At 41.6% G+C, this 26,190-nt stretch overlaps 1 protein-coding gene across 3 annotated transcripts in view; it reads left to right on the top strand.

Annotated features, from left to right (window-relative positions):
* The first annotated feature begins 662 nt into the window (after positions 1–662).
* Positions 663–26,190, top strand: part of BTK (Bruton tyrosine kinase) — a 35,964-nt gene continuing 10,436 nt past the window's right edge. Inside the window, exons 1-8 of one of the 3 annotated variants that reach the window (XM_008052954.2) lie at positions 663–825; positions 10,004–10,159; positions 12,681–12,851; positions 13,355–13,453; positions 15,992–16,060; positions 18,561–18,642; positions 25,106–25,234; positions 25,560–25,627. In XM_008052954.2, the coding sequence (XP_008051145.1) occupies positions 12,711–12,851; positions 13,355–13,453; positions 15,992–16,060; positions 18,561–18,642; positions 25,106–25,234; positions 25,560–25,627 (588 nt within the window). In that variant the 5' untranslated portion in view covers positions 663–825; positions 10,004–10,159; positions 12,681–12,710. The remainder of the gene's footprint in view (positions 826–10,003; positions 10,160–12,680; positions 12,852–13,354; positions 13,454–15,991; positions 16,061–18,560; positions 18,643–25,105; positions 25,235–25,559; positions 25,628–26,190) is intronic. The other 2 variants (XM_021709919.1, XM_008052952.1) reach the window with 2 other exon arrangements.

The following is a 26,190-nucleotide window of genomic DNA, read 5'->3' as shown; positions in this document are numbered from 1 at the left end:
GCATGAGTTACTGCACCCAGCCTGATGTCAAATTTTACATGGAGAAAACCAGCATCTACAGAAAATGGGGAAGGGCACAAGTATTTGTGTGGGCTTACATTCTGACATTTTTATCTGTAGGGGAAAAAATACTTTCTTAGAAAATGACTCAGCAGGGGGAAGTTTGTCTCTACCTCTGTCAGGCTCTGTCCTTAGGGGTCCCTGTGTGAGTACTCCCCATCCTTCACTATCAGGTTTAACCATGTGACCCTGAGTTTCCTCTGCCCCCAAAGGACAGAAGACTCTAAAGACACTGCTCCTGGCCAGTCACTTTATTCTCTCTCCACCAGCTTCAGTGTTTCTCTTCTCTGTGAATCCCTCTCCCTGTGCTGACCATCCCCACAGCCTTTTAGTTATCTTGTCCCTTTACCTCTGGAAGAGCAGACAACCTAACAACCTGTCTGCTCAACTCAGCCCTGTCTAGAGTCTCAGGGGCCCCAGAAATGTTGAGAAAGGTTCTTTCAGAGCCAGACCCAAGATAGTAGTGTCAGAGGTCCCAAGCAAATGAAGGGCGGGGACAGTTGGGGTGGGAGGCGGGTAGAATAGGGACAGCAGCAGGGAACCAGATAGCATGCTGCTGAGAAAAAAAAGACATTGGTTTAAGTCAGGAAACAAAAAAAGGGAACTAAGTGGCTGTGAAAGGGTGGGGTTTGTTCAGACTGCCCTTCCTCTCTGGACTGTAAGAATATGTCTCCAGTGCCAGTGTCTGCTGAGATCGAGTCCCACCTTCCAAGTCCTGGCATCTCAATGCATCTGGGAAGCTACCTGCATTAAGTCAGGACTGAGGTGGGTCTGGGGCATGGCAGGGGCTGGGCAGCAGCAGCGATTTGCCTTTCTTGGATACCCTAAAGGCCAGAGAGAAAGCATGGCTGGTGCCATGTATCTGTTGGTGGAGGAGGCTGAAGGAGGGTGGGAGTGTCATCAGCACAAGGCCCTGGAAATCCCTTCTGGCGATCAGAGGGGTTGCACCTCTCTGATGAGGACTGTGGGTGGGAACAGGAAGAAAAAAAAGTGACATGAAGTGACTATCTGAACAGGTAGCAAATTTTAGAAAGGACGCCTTTGCAAAACTTGGTGGAAAAGTAATATTGCAAGGGGCAGTAGGGTTAAAACAAGCCCTTCAGTCAAATATTGCTTGAAGACTCAAAATGGACACAAGTCAATGAGGCCCTTAGGAGAAGAAATTCTAAGAGGTAGATTCTCTAGGAACACAGTAAAAGCTCACATGCCACATTAGGCAGTTGACCTTCATAAGCTGGGGAAAGGCACCAGCTAGACCTGGGTATGGGCTACATGCCTTGGGCTGCATCAGGCCAACTGTTGCCAGGGTCAGAGCTGGCTCGTTGCAAAGGTTGTATGGAAGCTGCACCAACCTCGTGGTGAGAGTGAGTAAGAGACTGGCCCAGGAGAAAGCAACTCTACCTCAGCCCAGACAGTGTGGCCAGTCCCTGAGGTTGGGACGAAGGTTTCTCCTTTTGCCACTGCCTTCCCTGTGCACGGCTTGCTTTTCTCTGTCCTTCATGATTTCTTCTTTCCTCTCCTCTCCTCTCCTCTCCTCCTCTCCATACCCCTCCCCAATCCTCCTTTCTGTACCTATATCCCCTCTTCTTTCTACCCCTTTAGTTTTGTTCATTGCCATAACCCCTGACACAGTCAGCACTCAACAAATAATTGCTGAATTGCATTATATTTTTCTTGCCACTTTCTTCCCCAGCTCTTTTTCTTTTCCCTTCCCTGCTTGCGTGGTATCGTCCCCATAAGGTTATTGTGAGCAGTAAGTGTCTAAATAAATGTAAAGCTATTAAAGCAGGGCCTGACATTAGTAAGTGCTGCATCCCGGCATTTGCTATTATTTTTATTCTGCCTCAGGTCTGCCAATATCCCCAGGGGGCCTACCTAGAGTAAACAATGTGACATTTAGAATAAAAGGAATCGGTGACCCTGATTCAGACATCCTTGGATGAGTTGCCAGGACTCCAAATGGAATCCCAATCTCCTGGCCCCCAACTCTCAAAGCTGAAAATCTCTCTCATGCTGTGTGTTCCCAGATGCAGGGCAGGGGCAAGCCCAGAGGCTGGGGAGGGAGTCTACATGGCTCATAGGCTGCTCTCTTTGCTGTTAACTGTGTATTAGTTTGTTCCTTCTCTCATTTTGCATGCTAAGCCCCTGAAGCAAGAGCGCTATAACCTCTCTGGAGCCTCCGTTATTTGATTTTTAAAATCACTGTCTCTCCAAATAAGTCGCAAATACTTATGGAAACCTAAAGCGTTATTTCCAAACAGTATCACTTAGGGCTTGCCCTATCTACTATATTTTGATTTTCTTATATTTAGACTATTTATTTTCTAAATAGCGAAGAAGTCTCCTGTATTCCACAGACTGGTCTCCAACTCCTGTCCTCAAGCGATCCTACCACCTCAGCCTCCCAAAGTGCTGGAATTACAGACATGAGCCACCATGCCCAGTCTATATTCAGACTATTTAAACTACTTGCTTGTGTTAAAGTCCAAATCCCTATTGCATATGGTTATTGATGTTTTTGTTTAGAATCTGTTGTAAACTCCTTATGGTGAGAACTAGCATAACTTTCCGTCCACTTCTAGGGTATTGATGCAATTTTAAGTTGTCACTATGATTTGTTATTTCCATTCGAGCAAATTTCCTATAGTGTTTCCTTTCAGTGAACTAGACCCGTATCAGGAAGTGACTTACGTATACGGGGAAGATATAGCTTTTGAAAAACCAAACTTCAAGTGTTCTCCAACAAGACATCAGATACCTGCTGCTTTCCCCCAATAATCTGATTGTTGAGATCTGATTGCTAACTCCTGAAAATAAGAGAGAGCCAGAATTTTCAGTGAGGCAGTGCTCAACAAGAAGCTAGAAAAAAGGCCTTGACCTATTTCACTCCAAAGCTACTTGGTTATATATGAAGCCATCAAAGGAGGGGAAGAGGGAGTGAGAACTCCTCTGAGGACCCTGAAACAATTGGGCCACGTGTGACTTTCAGTTTCTATGGAGATTCACGTGCAGTGCCTGAGGGTGAACTGATAGCACTGGAAGCCTAGAAGCCTTAAGCTCAGGCTCTTCTCCTCACTCTTTGAAGGCCCCCATCAGATTTTCCTAGGATTATGTTAGTTATTTAAATCTTTAGGAGAAGCTCACCTCACTGCCCTGCCTCCCTGAAATGAAAATACACTGTAGTCTATTAGTTCATTCCTAGAAGAAGGTGATTCTAGAGAGTCAAGAGAAGTTAAATTTTAGACACGTTGGAAGTCGGAATATACTGGAGTTCAAGATCACTAACTCAATGAAAAAACCGATTTGTCCACAATAAAATCAGAGTTTAAAAAATGATTACATATGGAGCAGAAAAGAGATAAGAAAGTGGGGAGGGGGCTCTCGAATACTGTCATTTGGAGCTGAAATTGGTCCAGTGTTTCTGAAAACTATTTTGGCAGTATGTACCAAAACACACTCAGTAAAAAAGCTTTAATATATTTATCTAGAGATTTCAATAACATGGGAAAATAATCAGGAATAATGTTAAGTAAGAACCCTAGATTTTTTTGAAAAAGGTATGTTGGATGGATAGATGGGTGGATAGATGGATAAATAATGTTTGTTTTTTAAAAACAAACTGGGCAATATGGTTTTAAATACGATAAGACACATACACAGAAAAAAATAGAAGGAACTATGCCAAAATATTAATGCTTCTGGATAATGAGCTTACAAGTGATTTTTCTCTTTTTAATATCCCTATAATTGAAACATTTTCTATTACGAGCATATTATTTTATCTTATTTTGTTACCCTATGTTGCCCAGGTTGGCCTCAAACTCCTGGGCTCAAGCAATCCTCCTACCTCAGCCGCCCAAGTAGCTGGGACTACAAGCATGGGCCACTACACCCGGTTGCAGGTGTTGTTATTTTGATATCAATAGAAAAAATAAATAAAATGTTTAAACCAGGGAAAGCAAAAACTAAATTGAAAAAGAAGGCCAAAGTGGCATACAAATCCAGAGTGAAAGACAGACATCCCAGCAATCACCCTCAGGACAGAGGGACAATACTAAAAGTATTACCAGTGATCTGACACTGACTATAAACTTGCAGATTGACTATCTGGCTCTCCTTCCATCATCACTTGACCAGAATCTATTGTCTCTAGTGTAGGGCAGAAGAGATGATGAATCATAGAGACCTGGAAGTTTCCAAAATCCAGAAGAAAAATTAAAATGTTAACAACATTAATTACTGTGGAAGAAACAGAGACCTAAACCTCTTAGAAATAACCACAGCAGATGAGAATTTCCCTGGTTATCATGCTGGCAGCAAATTGAATTTGACTGGAAGTCTTCACCACAAATTTGGTCACCTGTAATGCTGACCATGAAGCTAATTATAAAATAATTAGGTTTCACTGGTGCCTGAACAGAGTTTCTTGGGAACTTAAAATTATTGAGGTTGCTTTGTTGCTATGGTTATGGTATTTTATAGAAGACTTCCCTTCTGGATACAAGGCCAAAGAATTCTCAAGCAAAATCGCAATTAGAACCTGAGGGATGTTTCTTGGGTCTGGGAAGAGATTTTTGGTAAGCCAAATCTAGCCCATCAGTTATATTCTCTCACTAGAAATGGTTGATAATTCTATCAGATTTTATAGTGAAGTATCAGGAAGACAGAACTGAAAAGGGAACAAGGAATGCACAAAATGCATAGTTCAACAGATAAGCTGGACCTGGGTTTGCCACTTTGTCTAAGCAACTGAGAATTTATTCTGAGAGCAAAAGTTATGATCATGTGTACAAGAATGTTCATGGCACCATTGATTATCATTGAAAACAAACAACCTAAATGTCCATCAACAGGAGAATGGATAATTAAATTGGGATATATTCATCATATAGAATATATTCTGCACATAAAAATGAATTAGGCCAGGTGTGGTAGCTCACACCACTCACAGTCCCTGTACTTTGGGAAGCCAAGACAGAATGACTGAGGCCAAAAGTTCAATAACAGCCTGGGCAACATAGTGAGATTCTGTCTCTACAAAAAAAAAATTAGCTGGATGTGGTGGCATATACCTGTAGTCCCAGCTACTCAGGAGGCTAAGGCAGAAGGATCACTTGAGGCCAGGAGTTCGAGGCTATGGTGAGCTATGATCATGCCACCATATTCCAGCCTGGGCAACAGACTGAGACCCTGTCTCTAAAATAGTAACAACAATAACAATAAATAAATAAATGAATTTGAACTACTTAGATAAATAAATCATAACATGGCTGGGCTCGGTGGCTCAGCCTGTAAACCTGCGCCTTGGGAGGCTGGGGTGAGTGAATTGCCTGAGCCCGCGGGTTCGAGACCCGCCTGGGCAACTTGGCGAGACCTCATCTCTACAATAAATCAAAAATCAGCCGGGCGTGTGCCTGTAGTTCCAGCTACTTGGAAGGCTGAGGCGGAAGGATCGCCGGAGCCCAGCAGGTCGATGCTGCAGTGGCCGGGAGCGGCCACTGCACTCCAGTCTGGGTGACTGAGTGAGACTCCAACTCAAAAAATAAAATAAATTAAATAAGTAAATAAATAAATAAATCATAACATATTGAGTGGAAAAAAGCAAGTTGCTGAAAAAATGAACCACTTACACATAAAAATTTAAAACATGCAAACTGGCCAGGTGCAGTGGCTCATGTGTGAAATCCCAGCACTTTGGGAGGCCAAGATGGGAGGATTGCTTAAGCCCAAGAGTTCAAGACCAGCCTGAGCAACATAGCGAGACCTGATCTCTACATAAAATTTAAAGAGTTAATCAGCTATGGTGGCTATAATCTCAGCTACTTCAGAGGCTGAGGCAGAAGGATTGCCTGAGCCCAGGAGGTCGAGGCTGTGGTGAGCTGTGGTCGTGAGCTGCATTCCAGCCTGGGCGACAGAGTGAGACCCTGACTTGAAAGAAAGAAGGAAAGAAGAAGGAAGGAAGGGAGCGAAGGAGGAAGGGAGGGAGGGAAAGGAAAGGGGATGTAAACAACCTGATTAGAAAGAGAGGGAAGGGGAGAAAGAAAATGTAAGCACCCAAGGCAATCATGGCACAATGTTAGGATTCTGTAGGGTTAAGTGGTGAATCCATGAGTACAATGCTATTCTCTGTACTTTTTTTTTTTTTTTTTTGAGTCAGAGTCTCACTCTGTCACCCAGGCTGGAATGCAGTGGCACGCTCACACTACTGCATTCTCAACCTGTTGGCCTCAGGTGCTCCTTCCATCTCAGCCTTTCAAGGAGCTGGAACTACAGGTGCACAGCACCACTCCCAGCTAATTTTTTTTTTCATTTTTTGTAGAGACAAGGTCTCACTATGTCGCCTAGGCTGGTCTCAAATTCCTGGGTTCAGTCACTCCTCTTGCCATGCCTCCCAAAGTGCTGGGTACCAGTGTGAGCCACCACACCTGGCCTTATTCTGTATACTTTCTATTTGAAATATTTCATAGTAGAAAAGAAAATATGTTTGATCAAAGTTTGATATTCACAGTAAACAATAACAATGCTAGGGACAGAGAAGAATGGATGATGACCCACCTACCACTATGCTTTCATTCCATCAACAATGAAACATCCTGAAAACAACAACAGCAACAAAATGACTCTAGGAATTCACCAGTTGGACAGAATCTCCTTGGAATGGATTTAAAGAAGGGAAATGTAAGAAAATACGGTGAGACTAAGAAGAGTCCTCACATGGGAAGAAGCACAGTTGGCAGTTAACAGGGACAGATCATCCTTGCCAGCTTAGAAGAATATGGCAGAGGAAAGTCCCCCAGGATCTTGAATTCTCTCTTATCCCTTGTATTGCCACCATATTCTTTGTTGCTGAACATTCCTAAAAGATGCAGCGGGCCCCAGGCATGGTGGCTCTCACCTATAATCCCATCATTCTGACAGACTGAGGTGGGAGGATCACTTGAGTCCAGGAGCTTATGACCAGCCTGGACAACATAGCAAGATCTCATCTCTAAAAAAATAAAATAAAATAAAAATTAACTGGGTGCAGTGGCCCATGTCTGTAGTCCCGGCTACTCAGGAGGCTGAGGGAGGAGGACTGCTTGAACCCAGGAGTTCAAGCCTGCAGTGAGCCATGATTGCACCACTGTACTCCAACCTGGGTGACAAAGGGGGACTCTGTCTCAAACGAACAAACAACAACAACAACAACAAAGAAGATGGAGAGGGGTCTGTCCCAATTACTCTTTGAAGATAAAACACAGGGAATGGCAGCGTCCTGAAGTAGATGGCATCACACCTCATTAAAAACAAAAAGAAAAAAAGTCTCTCCAGGAGGCAATGAAGTGCAAAGTACCACAGAAAGAGCAAGGGTTATAGATGGGTGAGGTTGGGCAACCTCTATGAATCTAAGTTTCCTCATCTGTTTGTTGTGAGGAATAAATGAAACAACACGTGTAAAATGCTTCACAGGTAGATGGCACTGGGAGAAACAGGCCAGAATCTTGCTAGCCTATTGAGTAGTACTTTAAAGAAGCAATTAAGAGAAAACACTGCTTCTTAGATATTCTGGCTAAGTATTATTTGAAGTACGATTAACTGGTTATTTCTAACTGGCATCTTGTGGATTTTTCCCAATCATAGACAGTCTGTGTAGATCCTGAATTTTGCTCCGGTGTCGTCCTTAATAGTGTTGTATTTTATAAGCAAAGATGGGAGCCAAAGATGGTTTTGTTTACTGATTGTGCATATGCTATTTCTACTAATTCCTTGGCATAGGGCAGTTTGCATGATGACGACTAGATTCTTTTTTTTTTTTTTTTTTTGAGTCAGGGTTTCACTCTGTCACCCAGGCTGGAGTACAGTGGCATGATCACGGCTTACCAAAGCCTTGACCTCCTGGGCTCAGACCATCCTTCTACTTCAGCCTCCTGAATAACTAGAACTACAGGCATGAGCCACCACTCCTGGCTAAGTTTTTGATTTTTTTAAACCTTTAAATGTCTTTATTTTAAAATTTTGGGTGTACAATTCAGGGTTAGGTATACAAATATTCATTGTGCAGGTACCCTTGTTGATGAGGTGTGCCCCCCCATCCCCAGGCAGATTTCCACTACTGTCAATCCCACCTCCACTCCCCCCCCAACCCCATAGTTTCCTGCTACTGTCAATCCTTTTCTTATAGTATTAGGATAGTTGTTCAAGGTAAAATGTGGTACATATACACAATGGAATATTGTGCAGCCATAAAGAAGAACAAAATCATGATTTTTTAAATAGAGATGAGGTCTTGCTATGTTTCCCAAGCTGATCTCAAACTCCTGGGCTCAAGCAATTCTCTTGCCTTGGCCTCTGAAAGTGCTGAGATTACAGATGTGAGCCACTGTGCCTGGCTGGATTCTTATTAATAAGTTTCTTCTTCCTGAATCCTGCTGCTCCATAGGGAGCTGAAAGGCTGTGAAAGGTAGTCATGTGAAAACCCTTGTGTTTGTACTTTAATAAAGAGAACATTATACCACTGGAACTCTCTATTTTTATTTATTTATTTATTTATTTATTTATATTTTTAAGATGTGGGGTACAATTCAGGGTTAGGTGCATAAGTGGTCATCATACAGGTGAAGTTTGGGCCTCCCATTGGTCTTCACTTCACCTGGTTTGGGATCAGGTCTCCTTATTAGTGTTATGTGTCCCCCCTTCCCTGGCAGTGACCCGCTACTGCCAATCCCTTTCATGTAGTATTATAATATATGGTCAGGGTTCACTTATGAGTGACAACATGTGGTACTCAGTTCTTTGTTTCCGTGATAGATCACTGAGTATGATGGACTCTAAATCCATTCAAGTTGCTGTGAAGTCCATAATTTTGTCCTTCTTTATAACTGTGCATGTATATGTACCACATTTTTTTGGTATCCAGTTCACTTTTGATGGGCAGCACGGTTGGTTCCATGTTTTTGCTGTTGTGAATAGTGCTTCAGTAAACATGCATACACAGGTATCTTTTGTGTAGAAGTATTTGAGTTCCTCTGGGTATATTCCTAGAAGGGAGATTGCTGGGTCATATGGGAGGATGATTTTTAGATCTTCTAGAAATTGCCACACTGTTTTCCACTGAGGTTGTACTAGTTTATACTCCCATCAACAGTGTAGAAGCAACAGATGCATCCTTTCCAGCATCTGTTGTTGTTTTGTTTTGCTTTGTGTTTTTTTAGTTATTAATGATGGCCATCTTGACTGGAGTTAGGTGGTATCTCAGTGTGGTTTTCATTTGCATTTCTTGGATGATTAGTGAGGCTGAGCATTTTTTCATGTATCTGTTGGCTGCTCATATGTCTTCTTTTGAGAAGTATCTATTCATATCTTTTGCCCACTTTTTAATGGGGTTGTTTGGTTTTTTTTCCTTTTGGCATGGTTGAGTTCCTTGTGGATCCTGGATGTTAGGCCTTTGTCAGATATACAGTTGGCAAATGTTTTTTCCCAGTCTGTAGGCTGTCTCCCTGCTCTCTTGATGGTTTCTTTTGCTTTGCAGAAATTTTTCAGTTTGAGGAGGTCCCACCTGTCTATCTTATCTCTTATGGCATGGGCTTTTGGGGTTTTGATCAGGAATTGGTTGCCTATTCCAATTTCTGTAAGGGTGTCTCCTTCTCCTTGTATTTCCTAAGATTCTTATAGTTAGAGAATTCTCTATTTTAAACGAAGAGCTCTATGTCTTCCTATTATTTCTCCTCCTGCCTCTTCTTTCTTTCTTTATATAAACAGTGGTGTGTGAATGTGTCTATGATACTCATGTCACTTCCGTTTCCACCCCCTTCCCTGCCCCCTAAGTGAGGAGGGTCAGACCTCACTGTGCATATTTTGTGGTCAAATTGACTCTGTAGGCTGCTGATATTGTTAGAAAACAACTTGCGGCCTTTCGCAATAAGTACCCACAAAAGCTCTACTCTCTAACCATCCTTCAACTCAGAGCTGTTCATCGCACACCACCTTCTGGAAGACACAAAGTTGGATGCCTCTCTTTTCACATTATTGGTCAGTGGTGCCTAAGGAAGAACTGCTACATTTTCAGGCTGTGTGAGTCTGGACTAGATCACAAGGAATAGGAGAAAAGCAGTCAAAGAAGGTGATACAAAACCATGGAAATACAGCTCAGTGATCTTGATAGAGGTGGAGGCCATTTCACCTTTTGCTCAGAGGGCTGATGGCTAGTGAGAGCCTTACTTACTTCCTCATACTTAGACTAGCAGTAAGCCCTACCCCAACACAGATACTTGAAAGAGAGGAAGCCTTCCTCTTGTACAAAGTGGATTTGTTCTAAGAAAGAAAAAGCAGAGAAAGCTCCCAGAAGGACCTGTCTTAAGAGAAATAAGAGCTGAGGTCAAGTCTGAAGCATATGCTGGGTCTGAGCAGGCAGTGTCTCCACCAAGAGTCGCCAACAAGACTAAGGTAAAATGCTGCGTGTGCTTTCATCAGCTAAAAGAAGCACACTGGATGTGGTTTGTTGGGATGCTTCTGATCCCATTTACTGGTCCTGCTATTCAATTTGTTTAGGGTTTTGTTTTGTCTTCTATAATTTGTGTCTTTGATTGTGAAGGAATGTATCTCGCCATGGGAACAAAGGCTATACTATCATAAGGATCTCAGTGAGTTGGCAGTTCCTGAGAGAATACTATTTCACTACCACTACTTCTGGGTGGCATACAGAAGGCAGTGGCATACACATGGTAGACAAGTAGCAAAGTGATCATTCTGAACATCCTTTTAACTGTAATGTTCAAAGGAACCTCTTTGGGGTTTGAGCTGAAACAATGTCAGAAAGGACTGATTGATTGTAACCTCATCAGTTTGTCACTCCTGTGATGAACCATTTAAACAAGCAAGTCAGGGAATAGAGTTGTGTGATAGGGTATGGAGAAAGGTTTGTACCCTTGCCCAATTTTTCTCAAAATATTATTTCCAAAATATTGCCTTAATCCACCACCAGAAGACAGTGGCATACACATGGTGATCAAGTGGCAAAATGATCATTCTTAACATTCCTGGAGTTCCTTTAATCGATTTTTGTCTCCCCAGTATGATAATAGAACCTTCTACGTCACAGGAAAGAGCAAAATAACAGTGTGGATAGCCCCCAGGCTTTCATAAAAAAACAAAAACAAAAAACTCCTTTGCCTTTCTTGTGTGGGCAATAATCTGTGCTTGAAAGTAGAAACTTTATTCTGCTTCCATGGTGCTACCAAAAGCATAATATTTTTTATTAAAAAATAAATCCCACATCCCCATAGGAAAAAAACCCACCTCTACCAAAACTTGAGGAGAGGACTGGTGATATTTTCATCACTTACTTAGTGCTCCATTTTTATGACAGCATTTCCTTTCATTTTATCTTTCTAATGAAGGTTTGGAATTAGTAATAAGATTGTACATAAACTGTAGGTGAGTAACTGACATGAAGTGTTGCTTGGCGTGAATAAAAAAGCCAACGGTGGCTGGGAGCGGTGGCTCACACCTGTAATTCCAACACTTTGGGTGGCCAAGGTGGGAGGATTGCTTGAGCCCAGAAGTTCGAGACCAGCCTAGGCAACATAGTGAGACTTTGTCCCTAAAAAAATAAAAAATAAAATTAACCGGGGCATGATGGTGAGTGCCTGTACTCCCAACTACTCAGGAGACTGAGGCAGAAGAATTACCTGAGCCCAGGAGGTCAAGGCTACAGTAAGCCGTGATTATGCCATGGCACTCCAGCCTGGGTGACAGAGTGAGACTCTCTCACACACACACATACAGCAAGTGGTGACTTTTTGAGACATTCTTTGCCTTTCTGTAACTCAGTTACCTAAACTGAATCCTTCTGGAGTACTGTAAGTTTAGAGAGGCTAAATAAGTTACTCTAGAGCAATAAGAAAGTTGTATCACTTTTGCATGATACTGTCTAAAAGAACTAATCTAAGCAAAAAGAGGAAAAAGGACAAAAAATGACTATTACTCCCTCACCCCCATCTGTGTTTTCAACTTTAGAACAAATCTTCTATCCTTTGTAGCCCATTGGGTGGGTGATGGGCAATATCAGTTGATTTACAGTTCTTGTATGTCCATAACTGCAGGTGCAGTCGCCATATCTTTATTAGGCCCCTTGGTTACAGATCCCAGTGGGACAATGTTTGAAGAATTGCAATCACTGTCTAGGAAACTGGGAACTGAAAGTTCAGTATCTGCCTTAGTGGAGTTCTGGCACCTGCATTATTCCTTCTGGGGATATTAAGGTCAACAGCTGCACAGTGACTTTTGCTGTTCAGATTCTACACATATCACAAAAGGGGTAATAGTGTAAAATTGCCTGTACACATTACCAAGCACACAGCCACATGGCACTTGATATCTTGAGTATACCATTGCTTTATACAAGAACCCAGTTAAATGAACTCACAACATAAAACCAACCCCCCTCCCAACTCTGTGTGCATCCATTATATCTGAAAACTGAGAGATGAGGGCTGTGGAAGGAGGATGTCAAGGTAGGAAGAAGGCTCTGTATTAGCTTTGCACATTTTTATTCCATTTGAAATTAGGTAGCTAGGCTAAGGGGGAACCAGGAGAGATGAGGATTCATGTGCTGGGGCCTTAAGGACTTTCATTATCAACAGCACACAAGTGAGCTCCAGAAAGAAGCAGCTATGGCCGCAGTGATACTGGAGAGCATCTTTCTGAAGCGATCCCAGCAGAAAAAGAAAACATCACCCCTAAACTTCAAGAAGCGCCTGTTTCTCTTGACTGTGCACAAACTTTCCTACTATGAGTATGACTTTGAACGTGGGGTAAGTTTCTCAGCTATGAAACCTGAATTTCAGGATTTCAAGGACTTGGCTTTAGATCTTCCTTGGATACAAAAGTGGTAGGAATCTAAGTATCTTCAAACTCAGCAAAATATTTCCTAGCCTAGAACTAGCTACAGCCATGCTGGGGCAAACATTCAAAGGTGCGAAGAAGCCACAGGGAAACTCTTCCCATGGAATCTTGCAGTTGATGAGTACTCATTAAATGATTGTTGAGAATGAAATCCAGGAGTTGAAGGTTGCTTCCGTGTTGCTCGTGACAAAGGCACATACAGTCATTTACTCCTTCATAGTATTTGCCCTCTATTTGGTAGTAAATAAAAATTAGATTTATAGAGCTGGACATCCCCCCACCCCTGACAAGTCCTGATATAGAGTGTGGGTGCCACCTCACTATGTTGAATGATTAGATAACAAAATCTAATCATCTGATTGCTTAATTGCGCTTAATTTTTCTCGATTTTCTTCCTCATTTTCTTTCTCAGAGAAGAGGCAGTAAGAAGGGTTCAATAGATGTTGAGAAGATCACCTGCGTTGAAACAGTGATTCCTGAAAAAAATCCTCCCCCTGAAAGACAGATTCCGGTAAGAAGAGACCAATGTCAGAGAGGAGGAGCGATAGATTTTAGGAAACTTGAATCATTTACATTCTCTGTAAATAGACTGGTGGTGGTGCTGTGCAGTGTGAAATACAGTCTAGTTTCTTTATAAAATTCTTCACTCTACCACGTGTTTGTTACACTGAATGTCAGCTTCTTTCCTCCATATGCAGAACATCTCACTTAACCTGGAAAATTTGTTAACTCCATTTTAAATGATGCCATATCAAGTTTTCAGACTGGTCAGAGATCATTGGTTTTACCCCCTCAGTTACCAGGATCAGATTTAGAGACTTGAATAAGTCTGAATGCTAGAATCTTAAAATCTGAGTCACATGATATATTTTTTTAAAATTTCAATGGCTTTAGAAGATATAAATGATTTTTGGTTACATGAATGCATCGTATAGTGGCAAAGAAGTCTAGGCTTTAAGTGTAGCCTCTACCCCTACCTGTGCACATTATACCCGATGAGTGATTTTTCATCCCTACCCCTCTCCCAACCTCCCTCTTCTGAGTCTTCAAAGTCGATTATATCATTCTATATGCCTTTGTAGTTCCTTAGTTTAGCTCCCACTTAAAAGTGAGAACATGCAGCGTTTGGTTTTCCATTCCTGTTTTATTTCACTTAGGATGGTCTCCAATTCCATCGAAGTTTCCACAAAAGACATTATTTTATTCCTTTACATGGCTGAATAGTATAGTATTCCTTGGTATGTGTGTGTGTGTGTGTACATATATATATCACAGTTTCATTATCCACTGATCAGTTGATGGGCATTTAGGTTGATTCCATATCTTTGCAATTGTGAAATGTGCTGTGATGAACATGCAGGTGTCTTTTTTGTATAACAACCTCTGTTCCTTTGGGTAGATACCTAGTAGTGGGATTGCTGGATCAAATGGCAGATCTACTTTTAGTTCTTTGAGAAATCTCCATACTGATTTCCATAGAGGTTGTACTAAGTTTACACTCCCACCAACAGTGTATAAGTGTTCCCTTTTCTCTGCATCAGTGCCAGCATCTTTTTTTGAATTTTTGAATAATGGCCATTCTGACTGATGTAAGGTGGTATCTTCTTATTGTGGTTTTAATTTGCATTTTCCTGATAAATAGTGATGTTGAGCATTTTTCATATGATTGTTTGCAATTTATATATCTTATTTTGGGAGATGTCTGTTCATGTCATTTGCTCACTTTTTAATGGGGGTATTTGCTTTTTTCTTACTGATTTGAGTTCTTTGTAGATTCTGGATATTAGTCTTTTGTCAGATGTTTTTTTTTCGGGTTTTTTGTTGTTGTTTTTTTTGAGTTGGAGTCTCACTCTGTCACCCAGACTGGAGTGCAGTGGCCACTCCTGGCCGCCGCAGCCTTGACCTGCTGGGCTCCGGCGATCCTTCCACCTCTGCCTTCCAAGTAGCTGGAACTACAGGTGCGCGCTACCACACCTGGCTAATTTTTTGATTTATTGTAGAGATGAGGTCTCACCAAGTTGCCCAGGCAGGTCTCAAACCCGAGGGCTCAGGCAATCCACTCACCTCAGCCTCCCAATGCGTGGGACTTTTTTGTCAGATGTATAGCTCATGAATATCTTCTCCCATTCTATAGGTTGCCTATTTACTATGTTGATTATTTCTTTTGTCTTGCAGAAACATTTTAGTTTATTTTTAATTATTCTCTTTTCTAGAAGTAGAATTTGAATTTCATATATTTTTACAAGTTATGTGTGAGAACATCTGTTTCTCTACATTTTTCTAACATTGGAATTTTTAAATATTAGCTAACTTGATAGCCAAGATAAAAAGCATTTTATTGCTGACTTATTTTGAAATTATTTTTATTCATAAGGTTGGTCTACTGCTCATTTATATATTTTATTTTTGACCCATTTTTAATTGTGATGTTTACCTAGTACTTTTAAAGAGATTTTGATATAAGAATATTAATCCTTTAATTATAATGTATGCCGTAAATATTTTTACAGTTTGTCATTTCTCTTTGAATTTTATTTTGTTTATTTTTTTGCCATACAGGGTTTTAAGGTCTGTGTTGTACAATTAGTTCACATTTTTCTTAGTAGCTCCAACCTTTAGTACTATTTACTACAAGGTTATATAAGCGGTCACTTTTATTTGCTCTCAATCATTCATAGTTTCATTGTTTATATTAAGTTCTTAAATCCATCTGGAATTTACTTTGGTGTATGATGTGAAATAGCTTTCTAATTCCTCTCGTCCCCCTAATATAGTGGTTAAATGTTTGTCCCAAAACTGATTATTGAGAAGCCTCCCTTTCCCCAGTGATCTGAAATGCCTGAGGCTTTCTTGAGTATGTCCTGTGTCCCTATTGGATGGTAGGAAATAATCACTAAGAATTGGCATTGTCTGTGCAGGAGAAACTTCTAAAGCCATTGCAAAAATAACAACAAACCAAAACAAACAAACAAAAAACTCTCAGCACCTAAGGAAATCCAGAAAACAACAGTGCACCAACCAACGACCATGCTTTCTTATTTCATTACAGAGAAGGGGTGAAGAGTCCAGTGAAATGGAGCAGATTTCCATCATTGAAAGATTCCCTTATCCCTTCCAGGTAAGTTATTTTCTCTTATCAACTCTCAAAAGGACCCTGTAATGCAGTCGTTAGGGCTGGGATGCAAGGTTTCAGTGAACAGAAGTTGAGGTGGACAAAAACACTGGGCCAAGAAATGAGACTGGCCTGTTTGCTTTACTGTTTTCCTAGTCTAATGTAGTTTTTTTTAAAGTCTCTATATATCAAAAAGAATACATAGTGGTACCAGTTCTATTATAGTGTGTCTTATCTATGATAACTGTACTGAGAAAGATGCTCTGCTTGTTGAGTGAGTATTTCACTTCCTTCTGGTTCTCTTTGTCTAATGGTGGTCATGTGGGTTGAAAAGACAGAAGAGGGGAGGTAAAGAGTAGTCTTAGGAAGTTCACTATGGGGAAGGCTTATTAGATTTATGCACAAACCTAAATTCTAGTCTGGGATAGTTGACATGCCACATAGGCATCTGCTTGGTAGATGCAGTGTAAGCCATAAAGAAGAGAAAGAGATGCACATTCTGTCTTCAGTTTAGCTCGCTTGCATCCTGAGAACTCTTTAGGCCATGTGCCACGAATATAGCAGCCTCTGCAACAGTGAAAGCCAGAAAAGGAAGTGGAAAGTCTCAGGGGAGGGGGCTTTCTGTCATGGATTTATGAGCACAGCAAAACTAACAAGCAAAAAGAAAAATGTAAAAGGATCTTGTTCATGTCCTTCACTATATCAAAGTGACAGAACTGTGAAGGAGGGGTGTTTTAGACAGTTTTGCCTTTCAACAAGATGACATTGTTTGGCTACACTAGCGGGTAATGCTGAACAGCCAATAAGTCAAAAAAAATTTTTTTTTGAGATGGGGGTCTCACTCTGTCACCCAGCTGGAGTGTAGTGGTATGATTCTGGCTCACTGCAGTCACAACCTCCTAGGCTCAGGCGATCCTTCCACCTCAGCCTCCTGAGGAGCAGGGGCTATAAGTGTGCCTGGCTATTATATATATATATTTTGTTTGTTTGTTTGTTTGTTTGTAAAGATAGGGTCTCACTATGTTGCCTAAGCTGGTCTTGAACTCCTGGGCTCAAGCAATCCTTTTGCCTCAGCCTTTCAAAGTGCCAGGATTACAGGCATGAGCTGCCCTGCCCAGCTCAAAGTTAATTTACACTTGACTTTAGAATCCATCATGCGGCATCTGTTAACTCTGTGAGGGTTGGAACCACATCTTATATATTTCATGCATCTCCACAACATCTACATCCGTTAACTCTGTGAGGGTTGGAACCACATCTTATATATTTCATGCATCTCTACAACATCTAGCATGATATATTGTACATGGTAGATGTTCACAAAATACTAATTGGATGATAGTGCTTAATATATACCTTGCTCTTTTTTTTTTTTTTCCTTTGGATTGAAGTCTCACTCTGTCACCCAGGCTGGAGTGCAGTGGCATGCTCATGGCTACTGCAGCCTTGACCTGCTGGGTTCAGGCAATCCTTCTACCTCAGCCTTTCAAGTAGCTGAAATCACAGGCATGTGCCACCATGCCTGGCTAATTTTTTTATTTATTGAAGAGAGGAAGCCTTGCCAAGTTGCTCAAGCTGGTCTTGAACCCCTGGGCTCAGGCAATCCTCTCGCCTCCACCTCCCAAAGTGCTGAGATTACAGGCATGAGCCACTGTGCCTGGCCTACCTTACTCTTTTTGAAATAGGTTTGTGGTTCCAAATTTGGCATATTTTGGCTAATATGGGTGAGGAGAGGGGGGGGATTAGCCATGAATTAAAATTTTTCTTCAGACAAGGTGTGGTGGTTTAATGCCTGTAATCCTAGCCCTTTGGAAGGCCAAGGCGAGAGGATTGATTCCAGGAGTTTGAGACCAGCCCAAACAACATAGTAAAACTTTGTCTCCACAAACAAAATAAAAAAATTAACTGAACATGGTGGCACGTGCATGTAGTCCTAGCTACTCAGGAGACTGAGGTGGAAGGATCACCTGAGTCCGGAAGATTGAGGCTGCAGTGAGCCATAATTGTGCCCCTATACTTCAACCTGGGCAACAAAGTGAGACCCTGACTCAAAAATGTTTTTCTCCAAATTATCTAGGTGAATAACCTAGATTAATCAAGACTTACATTATATAGATAACCACTTCAATTTTCTTCTACAAAAACTCAAAGTTTAATAATAAGATCATAAAATACCCTTTGTTAGGTAAACAAAAATCCTATCTCCACCAAGGGCAGAGGGAAACATTATGAACTTAGTTTACAAAAAAATGAAGCACAAGTCAAGAGGACCTAAAAGTATATAGAAAGCTGCAAGATTATAAGCCCTACATCCCTGGATATAAATAGTTCAGGAATTCTTTGGGTCATTCACATAACCCTAGTACAACTGTTAATTGATGAATTTGCCTTTTTTGTTGTTTTCCACAATGAATATATAAAGTTATAACTTAAGATTAGTTCCTTCAAGGTCTTTTTTCTTTTTTCTGTTTCTTAACTGCTGAATTCTCTGTCTCTGTGGCACCAGGTTGTGTATGATGAAGGACCTCTGTATGTATTCTCCCCAACTGAAGAACTGAGGAAGCGTTGGATTCACCAGCTCAAAAATGGTAAGAATTATTTGGAAAATAAAATGGTTTTCAAAGAAAGGAGGAGGTTAAAAAAAAGGAAGAAAAGCAGGAAGATGAGAGAGAAATAAGGAAAATAAAAGAAAGGAGAGAGGCAGGGAGAAAGGAGAAAGTGGAAAAGGGAGGAAAAGGTAGAGAAGAAGAAAGAATGGGTGGAAGACAAGAAAACGAAGGGGGGAGGGGAGAAGGGAGAGAGGAAAGAAGAAAGGGAGGAAGGAAAGGAGCGAGAGAGAGAAGAGAAAAGAAAGATTGTATTTTGCCTCAATATTAGTAATACAATTGAGCTAAGTATTCCATCATATGAATAAAAGATATTAGACTAAGAGTTTCAACCCAGTTCTACCACTATTTCTCTAGTGCAATTCTGTAATTGTGGGCACCTCCATTACCCTATGTATTTAAAAATTTCCATTCTTTACACCAATTACAAGGGTGATATGACATTCAGTGATTGCACAATATTTAGAATCCTAAGTATGAAATACCTAGCTCCAAAAAATTAAATAGATGATGTATGAGAGTGCTTGAAGTCAGAGTAGAGAAACTGGTTTAAAGCCCTCTTCTACTACTTACAAACTGTATGACCTTTGGCAAGTAGGGCAACAAGCCTCTCAGAGGCTCAGTTTCTTCTTCTCAAAGGGGAATACTTATAATGCCTGCTGTACCTATCTCTTAGGTTGTCCTAAGGAGTAAATAAAGTAATAATACATGTAAAAGTACATAGAAAGCTGTAAAGCACTGGATGTCTCTTCATTGCAGATAAATATTTCCCAAGGAAATATTTCTTCTTCTTTGCTTTGTGAGTACTTAAACTTGAACATTGTTTCAACATTTCACATAGACCACACAGTGTGTTCAGATAAACTTGACTGTAAATGCTTGCAGCACAGGATGCATGCACATATATTTATGTGTATATATAGCCGCATGTCAAGTGACTGAGAGATTAACTGGTTGAGTTGACATCAGGAAAGGCTGCCCAGAGAAACAGGAAGGATGGCAGACTGATAATGGCATGGTTGGGTTATTGCATGACAGCCCTTTGTCTTAATAAACATTTAGATTCTTATATTCACTGACTGGCTATACCAGCCTTGTTCACTCCCTTGAATGCAAGTATGATTGGTAGAAATCATCATCACCAAGTTTTTCAAACTGAAAGGGGAGAGGAGGAAGGAAGAGAAAGATCATCTATTGAATTCTTGTTATATGTTAGGCACTGAGCTAGATACCTTATATTTATTATTTCATTTAATTCTCACAACAACTTTGGGCCCAAAACAACAATAATAACTAACACTTAATGGGCACTTACTATATACCAGGCTCTGTGCCAAGTGCTTCAAATGTATTACTCATTTGATCCTTACAATAACCTTAAGGATTCTTACCACATCCCTGGATCTGTATTACTCTAAAGCTCAACCTTTATTACATAGTTTTGTGCTGCTTGGTTTCCAAACCGAGAAATTTCACATGCAGTTGGTTGCAAAATATTCGAGAGTAAGACCAGGTTTAGTATTACAAATAGGTGATATCCTGTACCACACAGTTCAATTCATGGCATAGTTTAAGAGGCCTGCATTAGTCCTGGGGGTACAAAAACGAGCAAACTTTTTAAATAGTGTTTCTTATGATCCAGACTCTTCTCTAAGTTCTTTATACAGGTTAACTCATTTATTCTTTTTTTTTTTTTTTGAGCTGGAGTCTCACTCTGTCACCCAGGCTGGAGTGCAATGGCACACTCTTGGCCACCATAGCCTCGAACTGCTGGGCTCAGGTGATCCTTCCACCTCAGCCTTCCAAGTAGCTGGAACTACAGGCATGCCCTACCACACCCAGCTAATTTTTTGATTTATTGTAGAGACAAAGTCTCACTATGTTACCTAGGCTGGCCTCAAACCCGTGGGCTCAGGCAGTCCTCTCGCCTCGGCTTCCCAAAGTGCTGAGATTATAAGCTTGAGCCACCACTCCTGGCCACCTCATTTATTCTTCATATGAGACAGTTATTTCTATCATCCCCATTTTACAGATAAGAAAATGGAGGCACAGAGAGGTTAAGTAACTTGCCCAAAGGCACTTATTTAGCCAGGTGCAGTGGCTCACACCTGTAATCTCAGCACTTTGAGAGACTGAGGCAGGAGGATTATTTAAGCCCAGGAGTCAGAGAACAATCTTGGCAATATAGCAAGACCTCGTTTCTACGAAAAAATTTTTAAAAAAATTAGCTGAGTATGGTGGCGCATACCTGTAGTCCCAGCTACTTGGGAGGTTGAGGTGGAAGGATTGCCTAAGCCCAGGAGTTCAATACTGCAGTGAGCTGTGATCATGCCACTGCCCTCCAGCCTGGACAACAGAATGAAACCTCAACTCAAAAAAAAAAAAAAAAAAAAAAAGGCACTTAGTAAATGGCAGAGTAAGGCTTCATGCTGTTTCCAGACAAAGAAATATTCTCAGAGACTGACATAGGTGCCCCAGAAGACACACATACACACATATATTTGTACTTATTTGGTTCTCTCCACAGTGCCTCATGCAGTACCTTGCACACAGAAAGGGATCAGGATAGTTTTGTTAATTGATGTTTTCATGGAAGTAAACAACCACCACCAGTTTGGGCTCTACATTGATAAGTGGCTAGGATTTAGTTTAGAAATAGGGGGAAAGTGAGGCAGACTAGCTGTGGGAGAAATAAGAGAGAAAGGGTGTAGCATGTTTAAGTTAGTAGCTCATTTACACTTTAAATACTAATTTCAAAACCAGTCATAGTTTAGTTCAACAAATATTACTGAATGCCCACTATATTCAAGGCACAAGTAATGACCAAGAATAAGAATATCCAGCTTGCAAATTTGGTTTATTAACTCAGATATTAACTTTACTTTGTTGATTATGCACTGTTGTTAAAGTTCATTAGCTAGGTAAAATTACAACCGGCTAGAAATAAAACCAAACCAAACAAACAGAAACACCACTGCTTCAGCTGGGTCATCAGTGTGGGTGTGGTGTGGCTAGGTACAGATTTGCCTTCCCTTCCCTTATGTTTCACTGAAGGCATTTTTTTTCCCAGTTGTTCCACCTGGGTGTATGTCTTGTTGAACCTGCCTAGGCTAACATCAACAGCCAAAAAGCAGGTGCCTTCCAATAAGTACCATGATTGCCAGGAGATTTAAGTGACGGTCCTAACAATCCCAGGACAGTCCCAGATGCTGACTACACCAACAAGGAACTACCTTACGAGCCATCAAATCCCACTCTAGTGATGTTATCTAGCTCTTGGGTAAAATGCACCAATTAGAAATCACTAACACGGTCAGACGTGATGACTCACGCCAGTAATCCCAGCACTTTGGGAGGCTGAGGCAGGCAGATTGCTTGAGCCCACGAGTTCGAGACCAGCCTGGGCAGCATAGTGAAACCTCCGCTATACAAAAAATAATAAAAAGTTAACTGGGCGTGGTGGCACACGCCTATAGTCACAGCTTCTCGGGATGCTGAGGTAGAAGGGTCGCCTGAGCCCAGGAGGTCGAGGCTGTCATGAGCCATGATCGTCATGATCATGCCACTGCACTCCAGGCTGGGTGGCAGAGACCCCAACTCAAAAAAAAAAAAAAAAAAGAAAAAGAAAAAAAGAAGAAATCGCTAGCATGAAAATGGGACCTCATCAGAATACTGGTTACCTCTGCAGGGGTACCGACCTTGACGGGGAATATGCTGCTGGATCTGAGTGAAGGTTAAACAGGTGTGGGCACATATGACTTGTATACCTCAGATCTGTGCACTTTATTATATGTAAGTTATATCTCAATTGAAAAAGTAGGGACTCAAGTACCTCACATTTAGCTGCCATGTTTTCTCAATGACCATGCAAAAGTTAGAGTCCTGAGAAGTAAGCCACACTCTCTCTTTCCATTTCCTTGGACATGGCAGTGGGCACTTCTATGCCAGCAACGTAGATATTTGCCTACATCCATTCCTGAATCTTTGGTCAAGCTCAATAGGGACCATCCTAATAGCAACTTCAAAAATAAGTGACTGGGCACAGTGGCTCATGCTTGCAATCTCAGCAATTTAGGAGGTTAAGGTGAGGGGATTGCTTGAGCCCAGAAATTTGAGACCAGCCTGGGCAACAAAGTGAGACCTCATCTCCACAAAAAAATAAAACAATTAGTCAGGCATGGAGGTGCACACCTGTAGTCCCAGCTACTTGGGAGGCTGAGGTGAAAGACTCGCTGGAGCTCAGGAGGTTGAAGCTGCAGTGAGTCATGATTGTGCCATTGCACTCCAGCCTGGATGACTTGTGTGTGTGTGTCAGAGTGAGACCCTGACACACACACACACACACACACACACACACAAGCAAATGGCCAATGACCAGACCTCACCAAAATGAATGAAAGAATGGCATTGGCTAAACTACAATAATCAGTATGGAGAGGAAGGATTCATGTATGCCTGAAACAGAATTTTAGACATTATCCTGGTAAATATGGATAGAAGAGACTAGCCCATCAAGCACTTGGAGAATGTGTACTAACCATTAGTGCTTCCCAGACAGGACTGGCTGAGTGCATTGGTGAAGCCAGCTGTCTCCCCTAATCCTCCCACTTGGACAACCTGCTTTTGCAACCCTCTCCTAAGTAGCTGAAAATACCAGCTTTGGATTAGTCAACAAAAGAAGAGATATCATCTTCAAGGGACCGCTTAAGAAGTAGACATTATTTGGGAATGTAGGAAGGGTTCTTAATGAGTATGTTGGGGGTAGGGAGGGTAGGAAGCCTTATTTGCCCCTCATTAGTGTGTTATCATCGCTCTGTTTGTCAGAGTGTCTAGTTGTCAATTAGGTATCCTTGACATGTCTACTGGTGTCCAGCCCTGCAGAAGGCACAGAGGACCTGAGGGTCTTCAAATGCCTGGGTGCAGGGAAATGGCATGGGGGGAATGGGTAGGCAGTAGAGGTAGTGGGAGCAATCAATCCTGGCAGGGAGGAATATCAGTGACATTGTTCAGAATTATTAGTGCCTGGTAATAACAAAAGGCAGATGGACTTTATTATTGTTTTAAAATTCCCTATAGACAGTGCAGCTCCTTATAGTCTACACTCTATGTGAACACTTCCCACCACTTTGTCCTTGGTACAGTGGTGAAGAGGAGTGCTGAAAAGTCAAGTTGAGGGTAAGCAGGGGAAGGTGGTTAGAAGTTTTTATATTCATGTGGAAAAAAGCACTTTTTAAAAAGATAGAACTTTTTTTCATTTGCCTGTGAAATGCTCCTAGTTTCCAGAAGTTTCTAGGTCTACCCAAAGCCTTGAATGAATAAGGTGTGACTAGCAAGCTCTTATGGACTTGAGTTAATTTCCATGGTGTAAAGTTTTGTTTTGTTTTGTCTTTTTTTTTTTCCCCAAGTTTTGTGGGTCGCTGGGCATAGTAGCAAGTACCTGAAGTCCTAGCTATTCAGGAGGTTGAGGTGGAGAATCACTTGAGCCCAGGAGCATGAGACCAGCCTGGGCAACATAGTGAGACCCTGTCTCTTAAAAATATATTATACAAGATTCTTCCTAGCAGTAAATGCTGGAATGTGTATGTCCTCAAATGTTCATGTTCTTAGATCAGCAAAGTCCCTGGTCTTTGCCCCAGTTCTTACTACTGTCAGTTGTTGCTATTGTCTTTTTCTCAGTTATCTAACACCATGATCCTTGGATGACTTTTATAATTGACTTCATGTTAAGGTTCTTGAGATGCTACTGCATTATAAACAGCAACAAGAATTCCTCCTCTTTGCAAACTACTCTATTCTCTACAAAGTACTTTAGCTTCTGGGAGATCTTTTGAGCCTCACAACCTTGTGAGGGAAAAGGAGCTGCTGTACTTATCTCTGGCAGTGGACTCAGCCCACCTCAGTAGCCCTAGGAAGATTGGAACCATGTTTATTCTAGAGGCAAAATCACCATTTGCCCTTGAGATCAGTTCTGCTAACTATTCTATGAACACAGAAAGCCTAATGCAGAAGTCCTCACTAAGGCAAACATCCCTAAAAGATCACTCAAGAAATTGAAAAATGGGTGAATTGGGTTGGGCACATTGTTTCCCTTATCTGGTAATCAAACACCTGCCTTATAGGAAGATTGTAATGGCTACTGGGAAAACATAGATAACATATTTCTGTTCTTGGGATCTGGAGCCATCAGATATTCTTATCATGTTGGTCAGGAGATACTCATCATGACAGATCACTGAAGAAAAGTGCACAGGAACTGTCTGGGCCAGGACACACAGTCAGGCATGCCAGTCATCTGAGCCAACTGGTCCTGTGGTCTGCTTTCCTTCAGGGTGACTGAGGAGGGGATAGTTGCTTGAAGCTCACCACTAAGTTCAAAGAGAAAAACATGCAAATGGTTAATTATCCCCTATGTCAAATATGATCTCTCTCTTCTCTCCTAACACAGTAATCCGGTACAACAGTGATCTGGTGCAGAAATACCACCCTTGCTTCTGGATCGATGGGCAGTATCTCTGTTGCTCTCAGACAGCCAAAAATGCTATGGGCTGTCAAATTTTGGAGAACAGGAATGGAAGTAAGAGATCTGAGCAATATAATTTCATCTTCCTTTGACTCTGTTCCATCACTCTCCCAAGGGTCTGTCAAACCCAGAGACACAACATAAGGTGTACATTTTGGCCACTGCACAAAGGGGCCTGGGAGAGGGGATTAGTGTGGGCTAAAATTCGGTCAGTAATCTGTTCTCCAACCTATAATGATCTGGCATGAAGTTGTATCCACCCAAACATTTCTAACTTGTATAAAGACACTGAGTAAGACAGCAAAGTCCCTGACCAAACTATCCCAAGAGCCGTTTCCTAAAATGTATTCCTTATCATCACTGGCTTTGTATTTTGCAGGCTTAAAACCTGGAAGTTCTCACCGGAAGACAAAAAAGCCACTTCCCCCCACACCTGAGGAGGACCAGGTATACAGGGAAATTGGGCACTGTTACCACTGAAATGGAAATTTACTGTCAAGCCCTGAAAACACACCAGAATCTTAGAACTCCCCTGGAACTTGGCAGTGTTAATTGATAGTCTTGCCAAGACAGGGAATTTGTCCTTCTAATTAGGACTTCTTCAATGGAAAGGTAGAAGTCTATTAGGTACCTCTTGGCAACCATGTAATCCAAACACCTCTTTAAAACAAAGCCTAATTCTCTAATGAAAAGTATTTTCTTTTTTATCTTTTTTTTTTTTTTGAGTTGGAGTCTCACTCTGTCACCCAGATTGGAGTGCAGTGGCTGCTTCTGGCCACTACAGCCTTGACCTGCTGGGCTCCGGCGATCCTTCCGCCTCAGTCTTCCAAGTAACTGGAACTACAGGCACATGCTACTATGCCCAGCTGATTTTTGATTTATTGTAGAGATGAGGTCTTGCCAAGTTGCCCAGGCAGGTCTCAAACCCGCGGGCTCAGGCAATCCACTCACCTCAGCCTCCCAAAGCGCGGGATTGCAGGCTGAGCCACTGAGCCCGGCTGGAAAAGTAT

The sequence above is a fragment of the Carlito syrichta genome, unplaced genomic scaffold (assembly GCF_000164805.1).
Source record: "Carlito syrichta isolate Samal-C Ts95f unplaced genomic scaffold, Tarsius_syrichta-2.0.1 Scaffold287717, whole genome shotgun sequence".
Classification (NCBI taxonomy): domain Eukaryota; kingdom Metazoa; phylum Chordata; class Mammalia; order Primates; family Tarsiidae; genus Carlito; species Carlito syrichta.
The sequence above is the reverse complement of the archived record's forward strand: the minus strand, read 5'-3'. Positions and strand labels throughout refer to the sequence as shown.